The sequence below is a fragment of the Schistosoma haematobium genome, chromosome 1, assembly GCF_000699445.3.
Source record: "Schistosoma haematobium chromosome 1, whole genome shotgun sequence".
Taxonomy (NCBI): Eukaryota; Metazoa; Platyhelminthes; class Trematoda; order Strigeidida; family Schistosomatidae; genus Schistosoma; species Schistosoma haematobium.
The window spans coordinates 7,942,019-7,954,195 of record NC_067196.1 but is presented as its reverse complement, the minus strand read 5'-3'; the positions used below and the strand labels follow the sequence as shown (position 1 = coordinate 7,954,195).

Sequence of the window (12,177 nt, the reverse complement as noted above, 5' to 3'; positions counted from 1 at the left end):
GTGGTTAGGAAAAGGTAACGTCAAGACAATACGCAGCTCGGTTCTATCACACTTAATCGATAGCAGTCATGTAGTGGACAGAAACAAGTCATTTAAAATTATTTATCGCATTCCCACTAGTTTCCCTTATGGTGTTCGATCTCGTCTCTTACACATAGCAGAAGCTATAGGACTCGAACCAACAATCCAAGTCTTTGTGTTCAGAAGAAATTTGTAACACCCTTATCTCTCCCTTGGCCTTAAAATAAATGAATTTATTTATTAATTTTTCAAACTTTCTCTTCGTTTATTATTTTTCTTCACCCCCTTCTACCACTTTATTTTATTTTCTCTCAAAATATACGTTTCACGGTCCAATTATCTGAACATTTCTTATTACGTCATCTTATAATTTTATCAATGTTATTTCACTGTCTATATTTTTCTAATCATTGACCTATTTCCCATTATGTAACATTGATTTGAGCCTTTATTATTCTTATCAAACCTAGTACACCTGTTATCACACTATCAATTTGTACTATTCACTTATTATGCAATCGTTTTCATAGTTATCATTGACGCATAAACTACCTTGATCGGTTTAATAATTTCATATATGCATATAAATATTACTGTATATTAGAGTAAAGCCTGATGAAGATCTAATCAAAAACAATATTGTTCGCTTATATATGTTGTTCTAGATTGAACATGTGCCTAGATGGCTTCAAAACCAATTAGTGTCAAATGTTGCGATCAACATGGAAAGTAGAAAATCATGTTCATAGATAACAAAACATATAATCGAAATGGGACATAAAATCGATATTAATACGGCTTTTAAAAGGTATAGAAATCGCCAAGGACGAATTCTCAATTTTATTGAAGCCTATTCACAAATTTAAACCCCCTTATGTGTACAAAAACAATTTGTCGTAACCTTGAATTTACTCTGGTAATCCTTAAGTCATGGCTTAGGATAACGCGACACATTCTTATTCCTTCTATACGATGTAAATTTGTTTCTCTCTCCTTTGTTAATTTTTACCTGAACTTTCATTTAATTGACCTTTATTAATCTTCATATAAAATGCCCTGACAAGTTTATGTGTGCCCAGATTGTTCGAAATGTATAGCGCAAATATATCACATTTTTCAGATCAACTCCGTCTTCTTATTATCCTTTCGAAATTTATAAAAGGGACTAATTACTTAAAAAGCAATATTAATGTCAATTCTGTACCCCATTTCAATTATATGTTTTGTTATCTATGAACATGATTTTTTACTATCCATGTTGATCGGAACATTTGACACTAATTGGTTTTGAAGCCATCTAGGCACATGTTCAATCACCCTTGATTGCATTGTTCGACTACTCCTCCCTATGTATGTGTGTCCATACAAACATGTAAATTGGTAAATACAATGGGATTTGACGTAATCATTTGTGCATTGTCTAGGTCTATTTGGAATAATGGGCTTAGACTTTTCAATCACAACCAATTGAACAGCATAATAGGTTTTCTCGATGGCTGCTTTTAATCTCTCTGAAAACTATACTGTTAGATTCACTTCTAAATGGTAGACAGATATAAACAGTTTTCTTCGGAGCAGAATAAACAAGAGGTTTTAATGTTGATTGATTTTTGCTCCTACTTATAAACTTTAATGGATAACCATTTGACATTAGTGTGTCAGTCAGCACTTTTTCGTCTTCTACAAATGTATCTGTAATGCATATTCTTTGAATCCTATTAAAGAGACACTTAGCCGAGCCTCGCTTGTATTGCAATGGACAGAAATTGTGGAAATTTAAGTATTGCCCCGTCCAAGTTGGTTTCCTACAAACTGACTGTCTTATAGTACCATCCTCCCTTCAACTCAAAAGTATGTCTAAAAAGGGCAATTGGCCATTATTTTCTGCTTCATAAGTCATTACGATATCGCAAATACAGCTTCTAAAACATTGTTTTGAAATTATCAAGGACGAATTGCCAGGTTTATAGAAACCTTAGTTATTCGTAAATTTATACCCCTCTTGCGTGTACAAAAACAACTTGTCGTAACCTTGAATTTACCCTGGTTCTCCATAAGTCATTTTATGAACTAGGGTAATGCAATAATTTCCTATTCTTTGTATACCATGTTGATTTTCTCTCTCCTTTATTACTTTGTTTACTCGAGCCTTCATTTAATTAACCTTTGTTAATTTTCATATAAGATTCCCTGATGAGTACATGTGTAACCAGACTGTTCGAAATGTATAGCGCAAATACATCAAATTTTTCAGATCAACTCAGTCTATTTATCGCTCTATCGAAATTTATGCTGACAACATTGAGCAATTTATCAACCACTCAGAAGACGCTGATTAGTTATAAAGCAATTCAAAATAAAAACCAACAAAATAACAGCTTTGATCTGAATTATTATGACTCACATGTTAAATTATTCCTTGCAGAAATGGAAAAAGGTCACATTTACGTATTTGGAGTCGAGCTAGTGTTGTAAGTTAGGGTTCTCACCTCCATAGGTTCAGGTTATAATCTCATAGAGTCTTCATCATCAGCTGACATCAGTTATAATACAAAAAGATTAGGCCTAGGTATTAATAGTTAAACTGAAGTTTCGAGTCAGGTATATAAATTAGAGTCAGGGTTTTCTTCACGAACTGACATCAGCTACAGTGCAACGCTTTACCACAGTTTTATTTACAAACTTCAGAAATTTAAGGTTAACATTTAGAGTAAGAGTTAAAACACTCTTCCTTACACAACCAATTACACCAAGCACGTTAACACACCAACTGTCATACGTGCAGCTATGTTTTGTAATTTCAGTAAAGCATAATTTAAAATCAACTTTTTGGTTGCATAATAGATACCTCTCTATTGATTTCGAGAATTTTAATAACCAAAGATTGACAAATTTCGTGCAAAATACGTGAAGCATTATCCTAATTCTAATTGGTGAAGGCCGTTGGTACACCATACTTTTACTGATAGATAAGCATATTAAAAACGAAATCACAGATGCTCAAAACAACAACGCTAAGAAAAAAAAAGTTGTATAAACTTACGCGTGAAAAACTCGTAAATCTGAAATTTTATGAAAGACGACATCGAGAAATTGTTGATCTACACTTTGGTTTGTTTTTAAACGTAATAAGTAACCCTATGAAGAAGAAAACAAAACGAAAACAAGTGTGAATAACACTAACAACTATTTATATATCAACTCTTCACGTTGATAATGTGAAAAGAAATTATATAACCTAAATTTCGACACATTGAATGCATGTGTTGTTTGAAACAATAATGTATTCATCTTATTGACCTAGTGGATATTTATTTACGAAATTATTACATCTATACTACTAATCAGTTTACGACATCATGTCTGGTTGATAATGTCAAAATGGTTGGGATACGCTTGAATTTATTCCTTAAGATTGACCAGTTAAATCTTGGGTCAGATATGCAGAAACAGATTTATCTTATCCGTCAAGTTCACAATACAGGTGTTATGACTTGAAAATGAGTTGATAAAAGAACAATTAAACTTCATTGTGTGATACTGTTTGGGTAGAACACTTGACTATTATGAACCATAACTGTCCACCCAACACAATTCTTACGATGAAATATTTTACAGTATCAACCATTTAGATTGTTCAACATCTTCCTTTACGAAATGTTGATGCATTCAATAGAGATTAGAGGGAAGCTTCAATGTATCAAGATGAGGTATTTATCTCTTGAATGTCAAAAGACCAGTCTACTTACTGACGATCCAGTGATAGAAATAATCGGTCATTATTTAGATTATAATATCACCTGACAAAAATAATTAGTCATAACACCCATCTCTGAGAATTAAAACAATAAAAGATTTTGAAAACCACTAGGTTTTCTCTATAAATAACTTCCATGGACTGTAAATGAGCAACTGCACACATTCTTGTGAAATTCAGTTAATTTATCTTAAAATTGTGTGAAACACGTCCACTGATCACATTGAAGCATGTCAGATGGAAGTTGAACTGAATAGTTAAGCACCTGAACTAGTGAAACAAAACATTGTCAGTCAACAATTATTATTGAATAAAAAAAACTCGGTCCCAATACATTACCAGTGTTACTTAAAACAACACTTAAAAGTCTTTCTCAGTTGAATGTAAAACTCTGAATAAACTAAACTAGAATACGCTAAATTTCTATAACCTGAATAATAAAATTCTCCAGCAGCATGGAATGATATCCGAAAAGCTGTGGAAACAGCAGTGATATCTGCTAGTAAGGTAAACCAGAAGGTTAGGGAGCAACACTGGATCTCAGCAGCATCTATCGCACTGATAGATGCTCGGAAACTCATTCCACCCGGCTCTGAACATAATGAAGAGCGGAGTCAGCTTAAGCGCAAGCTGACAAGAAGTCTACGCAATGATCGCGAACAGTGCTGGGTAGCGAAAGCAAGAGAGATGGAAAAGGCAGCGGCAATAGGTAATAGCAGACAATTGTTCAGACTCGTTAAGGAAACCAATATTAGGAACCCGACCGTTAGCGAAACAATCTCAGAGAAAGATGGACATATTATTCATTCTCAATCCAGGAGATTGGATCGATGGGCAGAACACTTTAGGGATCAGTTCAACTGGCCTTCAGCCACACTTCGGTTTCCCACGATCTCCAGTCAACCTGAATGGCAAGTTAATGTAGGTCCTCCATCTCTTTACGAAGTTGAAAAAGTTATAAGAAATCTGAGACGAGGGAGAGTAGCTGGCCCTGACAGGTTTACTCCTGAGATTTTTAAGGATGGTGGTCCAGTATTAGCAGTGAGATTAACTGAGGTCTTAGGTAGAATTTGGGAACTAGACGTAATCCCATCTGACTGGTCTCAATCACTGATTGTGCCAGTCTATAAGAAAGGACAAAAGTCCTCTTGTGACAATCACAGAGGAATCAGTTTGACTAATATAGTGTCTAAAATATTAGCTTCAATAATACTTCGACGCCTAATCAAAGCTCGTGAAGAGCAGATTAGAGAAAACCAGGCCGGTTTTCGACCTGGACGTGGTTGTATAGATCAGATATTCACACTACGTCAGGTTCTAGAACACAGACACACATTCAGACGCCCCACAATGGTAGTATTTATCGACCTTAAAGCAGCATTCAACTCTGTTGATCGTGAGGTTCTATGGCAGTGTTTGTCACTGAAAGGAGTACCAAAGAAGTACATTAACCTTATAAAGGCTCTCTACTCGAACACAACTGGTCGAGTGAGAGCTTATGGCGAACTGTCATCAGAATTGATTACCTCAAGTGGTGTTCGTCAGGGCTGTCCACTCTCCCTATTCTTGTTCAACTTTGTGGTCGACGTACTTTTAGAGATAACACTCTCCTCATCTAAATTTCCAGGGCTTGAACTTCTACCGGGAGGTTCACTTGTTGACTTAGAATATGCAGATGACATAGTTTTATTTGGTGAAGACGCTGACAAAATGCAGAGTCTTCTGACCACTCTAAGCAACAATGCAAGCATGTTCGGGATGCGATTCTCCCCCTCGAAATGTAAAATGTTGCCTCAGGATTGGGTTACATCGACACCCGAACTAGTGATAGGGAGTGAAGTAGTTGAGTGTGTCGACCGCTTCACTTATCTTGGAAGTCTCATCAGCCCTTGTGGTCTGGCGTGTGACGAAATCTCAGCACGGATACAGAAGGCTCGACTAGCTTTTGCCAACTTGCGTCATTTATGGCGTAGGCGAGATATCCGTCTATCAACCAAAGGACGTGTTTACTGTTCAGCAGTTCGTTCCGTCCTACTTTATGGCAGTGAAACATGGCCGGTAAGAGTAGAGGATATCCGTAGGCTACTAGTATTTGATCATAGGTGTCTTCGAAACATTGCTCGTATATCATGGGACCATCGAGTAAGTAACACAGTTGTTAGGAAACGGGTACTAGGTAAGGATGGTAAATCAATTGATGAAGTGAAACTTCATCAGTTGAGATGGCTTGGACATGTGTTACGTATGCCCAACCACCGATTGCCTCGACGTGCTATGTTCAGTGGTATAGGAGTAGATTGGAAGAAAGCTAGGGGCGGCCAGACCAAAAAATGGCACAAATCCATGAAGTCACTGACAAGTGGACTGAGCCATGTTGGTAGGTGTAGACTACCTGGTTGGGGACCGCGAGATGATAGCAACCGATGGTTAGAGACCCTGAATGACATGGCTCAAAATCGTTTGCAATGGCGCAGGTGCATCCACTCTCTGTGTTCTCCCAAATTCTAATCTTCTGAATCCTTCATGTCCCTTTTTTCCTCTTTCCAAATTTATTTCTCCACCATCTCTTATTTCACTGGATTATACTCTTTAAATAACATCTCCAAACGCTAATTTTCCCGATTACTGCTTATACTCTTATTACCTCTACCACTACGGGATTTGAATCGACAACTGCATCTCTGTGCTAATGTGGTGTGGCAACTCGAACTGATGTACGTACGTACGAAGTTCTATGTTGTTACTGCCTGCCCAGCTTAATGCATAAAACCATAATTTAAGTGTGAAAATATAACTTGCTTGATAAAAATCGATGGTAGAAAATACTTTAGAGAACAGTGAGAAGTACGATGGAGTAGGAATTCCTTAATCTCCTCTTATATGCTTACAGGAAACAACTAACTTTAGGATGGAAAATGAGGTAAGAACATGGAGGCTTTTATATGATGCTAATTAATTATGTTAATTAAGTTAATCGATGGATTAATTGGGAAGTAAAATCTTTAGGTCAGATAAGAATTTTTATGATCCATATGATCAAAAACAATAGAACTGTACAATTAATTTTATTTCTGACTTGAATATCTTTTGCTTATAAATTAAACTATAAATCATTTGCTTTTAAATGTTGATAAATGTAAATCTACAAATTAAACACATTAGGATAATAAACAATAATACTTGGAGCCGTGGATACTAGATGAACCATTAGTTCAAGTTAATTTAACCTTTGTAATGTACCCAGATAGAACAAATAAGATTCATTTTCGACTATTTATACTTGTAAACATCATGATTAACTGTATGGTTTGATTTAATCAAACAGTTTATCGTTTGATTCATTCAATCTCAACGAAACATAAATTATCAAAATAGAGGGTATTGGTATAGATTGATAGATTTGAATTTATTCTTCATTACAAGTTGATATCATCTTGAGGACTATTGAAAAATAAACCCGGGGAAACATACTATTTTACATCCAAAATTACTGATTGAAAGATATTAAGATCACTGTGAAACACCGTCTTAAATCTTAACTCTTCAGTTAATGCGGTCAGTCCATGATGAAAACTATATAAGAAATATTAACATCTTAAGAACATCTTAACGCATAAACATGATTAATTGGAAATACACATACGCATACAGTGATTTAACTTTATAGAGAGACTAGAGATATAAAATTTAGAAGACATAAACTAATTAGAAATTGTAATGACGTAATTGACAACAGCTCAACTATTGAATAAATATAACCAGATACCTGTTGAGCTATCTCACAAGTTGCAATAACTATCGATGATCCTGCAAGCGGTAATCGAACACAGGAGCTTAAATCAAGCGCGAGCGCTTAACACCCAGACCACTGAGCCAGGATCCAATGATGTCAATATCTAACTTCAATTAATTCTCAACATTGCACGATCATCTCCCGTTATCTTCGGTGGGTAACTGCCTCTCATTTGACACTGTTGAACTCCATTGGTCACGGCTTTTAACTAGAACTCTGAGAATCTCCTCTCGAAGCTAGTCATCAGTGAATACATAATAGAAAGTATTGGGTTATTTATGTGAGACCGAAGGACCTGAGTTCAATTCTTCAATGTGGGGTTGTGGATGCAGACTTTCGAGAAGTCCAAAACCAGGACAAGACGGCTATCCAGTGCTTCCAGGATTTCAATGAAATTCGACGATCCCTATAACACCATACTTACAAAGTTTATTGCAATCTGTTAAGTTTACTTACATCACATTAAATCTTGGGATTCCAGGCAAGTTAGCAAATAGGTGATGTGATATATAACATTTACTAAACTGTGGTAAAATTGATAACCTCATTAAACTGACATGATTAAGGTTGAGTATTGAATTACAATCTTACAATGGTCAAAGTCATCATCATCATCATTACCTTTTAAGTACAATATATACTTGAAATTATAGATCAATTGGATACAAATTCTGAATAACAGAAATCAATCTCTAGAATTTATATATGATACTATTTGAAAGTGGTCTCAGAGAAACTCTAATAAGTTTATTTCACCAGATATTTTTAATGATAACTCCTAATAAATTACTTGATGAATATTTAGCTATGTAGGAAAAAACAAAACGAAGTGTTTTACAAGTAGTTAAAATCTGTAATCCCAGTTTGATTTTTCTATACTTGTATCAATAAACCTGAATCATTTGATTGTATGTGAATGACGATTACATAATTGGTTTCAAAATGATTTTCTTCGGCCAGTATCATTTATAGAATACTTGAATAAAAACAATGAATTATTCATTCAGTCAGCGTTACTTATTACCCGTAATTTTTTTTTCAGTCTGAAAATATACAAAAGCAGTAAATATTATTGATCAGCTTTCAGAAATAAACATTGATACGCCATAGTCTTTATCCTTTCTCTCTCTCTCTCTCTCTCTCTCTCTCTCCATAGACGGAATCAGTCAAGTATTGAAAACTGTTATATCTAGAGGTATAATATTCCAAGCGCAGTTGTTAGAAAACGGGTACTAGGTAAGGATGGCAAATCAATTGATGAAGTAGTGAAACGTATCCCCAACCACCGACTGCCCCGACGTGCGATGTTCAATGGTATAGGAGTAGGTTGGAAGAGAGCTAGGGGAGGCCAGACCAAAACATGGCACAAATCCATGAAGTCACTGACAAGTGGACTGAGCCATGTTGGTAGGTGTAAACTACCCAGTTGGGATCCGCGAGATGATAGCAACCGATAGTTGGATACCTTGAATAACATGGCTAAAAATCGTTTGCAATGGCGCAGGTGCATCCACTTCTTGTGTTCTCCCAAACTCTAATCTTCTGAATTCTTCATATCCCTTTCTTGTTTCTCTTTCCAAATTTATTTCACTGTATTATACTCCTTGGATAACATCTTCAAACCCTAGTCTTTCCGATTACTGCTTATACTCTTACTACCTCTACCACTATGAGATTTGAATCGACAACTGCATCTCTGTGCTAATGTGGTATGGCAACTCAAATTGATCTACGTACGTACGAAGTTCTACGTTGTTACTGACTGACTATTCCAAACAATGTCAGAAACACGTACCAGACTACAACAGAAAGAATTCTCTTTCGAAAGAAAAAATCATCACATATAAGTTCAATTAAACAATAACAACAACAAAATATCACACTGATAACTTACCTCTTCAATATCACATAAACTTTTTAAATAAACTGATTCTGATTCAACTAATTCTCCAATAACACATTGTAATTGTTTTAATAATGGTCCTACATTAACTTCATTAATGTTATCAGAAATATGTTCAAAATTTAATAAATTAGTATTATTATAATTAGTAGGAAATAATGTAGTATGATTATTCAATAGTCCTATGTAATTATTATTATCATTATACTGATTACCATTTTGATCTGAATTAAATTTAATTCCATTCATTGAAATTGAATATGGATTACCTATGTGTATTTGATAAGGACAACATCAATGTAGTTTGTTTAATTTGTAAATTAATAATCCATTTATAAAATATTTTTGTCATAATCAGTATAATAAATTGATAGAAATTACCTAGAAAAGAATAGAAAAAAAAATTAAGATTTAACACTATGAACACTTTATTATTAATAAATATTATCAGTACATGGGATTTGTATTTATTTATTTATTTTATTTTAACACATAGATATTGGTATAAAGAGGCAACAAATACATATGCGCCACACAAATCTCATTTCATATGTATGAGGGCTGTGATACTGTCCTGGTGCCCAACCCTGACCGAAACAGGTGGTTTTCATAGGGGGCCACATCCGGAGCCTTCGACCTAAAAGTCTGATCCACAAGGCAGTGGAGCATCGTAAGGAGATGCAGTTCCACGGTAGCCGGTGACCAACGATTGGCTCATACGCCATTTATTACTTCAGGATACTGGAGCCCATGTGCATCACTGGTTTGGAATCAGGGTTTTTCAACTCCCCTAGGTGAATACTCCATATCCACCAACCCGGTTAAAGTGCCGGACATTCGCTTTCCGTCCTCTCAATTTCGTAAACAACACCCCCGCCATGAGAAGGAAGTGAGTAGGACTTCCCTGGCAACGATTGTATGCACGTAGCCGTGTGAAAGCATTTCGATAATAGACTAGCAACAATAATAAATCGTATAACAGTAGTTAATGAGTAAACCGGAAACTTATGATGAGTGGGATATATATTTACATAGTAATCTAGTTCTTTAGTAATCATGCAATAAAATTATAATTATCAGTGGAGTCCAATCCGTGTCGTATGTGAGATAGTTATCCAACTCAGACAAGAAATGAACCGATTGAAGTTAGAAACCAACACCGTTCGATATCGGTTTCAGTGGTCTGGAGGTTAAGCGTATGTGCGCGAGACCAGAGGTTCGCGTTTCGAGTCCCGCAAGCAGAATTGTGAATACATACTAATGAGGAGTCCCATTATAGGACGAACGGATGTCCAGTACTTCCGGGTTTTCAATGGTGATCTAGATCAGATCGACTCATGAATTCAACTGTTAAACTTACTACAATTTCTACAAATCCCCATACTGGAAATCATAATTAATAATAATCCAAAAAACCAGTTCCAACTTTCATAATATCCGTTCCAAGGTTTCAAACTGTGGAACTTATTGGAATACTAACCAGCTGCTCAAATTAAAATATATGGAATAGAATTTACAAGTACCGCCCCGTTTGTTAAATGTCACTCGTTTAAATCAATAACTTAAAGCGGAACAGTCAAACAGTTCTGTTAAGAAAAATTGGAATGGAAAATATTGTGCATATCATATGCTGTAAAACTTCCGTATATCTACACACTGGCTTTATACATAAAACGCGGCTTTACAATTATTACTTGATGAGAAATATGTAAGAGATGTTGGAATTCATTAGGAAATATGAAGTTAAGCTGTTATATATTGTTATAGATTGTAATCATGTCATTATCCCATTTAGTATATCTAGGAAACGTTATTTGCTATGCTCAAAATGACTCCCTATATACCTTAAGTAGAAATATTTTATAAATGATTACAACAAACTGGCCAAACAAGCATTTTGTTCCTTACTACCGAAGTCATTTAAACCTTAATGAACTTTTCAAGTTTTCTAATCTATTCACAACAAATTCTCATATGTTGCTTGTGGTTGTTTAAGTCAAAAACTGTCTCGCCAATAGTATTCCTGTAAAAAAATGTATTTAGATAAATATGAAGAGTATGAATGATTGTGTTACCGATAAACTGCTTTCCTCCGAACGCCTAAGACGTCTAATCATGATTATTACTATGTTAATAATTTGCACAATAGCATATTATTTTACCATATAAAAAAACCCTATTTTTCTGGGCGGATAACTTGTTTTCTATTATCAGTCCACATGGGATAATATCAATAATTTGGTCTTATGAGCAGTTATTACTAGGACATATTGTATCATTGCAAAGCAGCTATCAATCATAAATGAATTTATTTATTTTAAAAATGTGAAACTCAATCGTCAGTTGCTAAGTCATATTCAAAATGAAGTCTGACACAAAATGTGAGTTGGTTCAATTTGCCATTCACCGATTATAACATCGAGAAGCCTTTAATTATGTTATATTCCGATGGCAATAATGAATGGTAACTTTTGGGATCCATTTATCAACCAATACTATACATATATTTTTGCTGTATAATTGTTAAGTAACTAAATTATTCATATTCGTGACCCCTTATCATAAGCTTTATTTTGACCTATGAACAACTATTATTATACGATTTACCATTCTTGAATTATGCTCTGTCTATTAATTACTACCTCCCACATCCACAGCCACGTTTGGCTAAATCTTGTACAAATATTGTTTTCTATTTCATAG

At 34.9% G+C, this 12,177-nt stretch overlaps 1 protein-coding gene across 1 annotated transcript in view; it reads right to left on the bottom strand.

Moving 5' to 3' along the window:
- PLEKHG1 (Pleckstrin y domain-containing G member 1) overlaps positions 1-12,177 on the bottom strand; it is a 57,222-nt gene that overhangs the window by 32,701 nt on the left and 12,344 nt on the right. The window contains exons 2-3 of the mRNA XM_035731054.2: positions 9,466-9,855; positions 3,065-3,159 (exon numbers count right to left, since the gene is read on the bottom strand). Coding sequence (XP_035588777.1) covers positions 3,065-3,159; positions 9,466-9,723 — 353 coding nt within the window. The 5' untranslated portion in view covers positions 9,724-9,855. The remainder of the gene's footprint in view (positions 1-3,064; positions 3,160-9,465; positions 9,856-12,177) is intronic.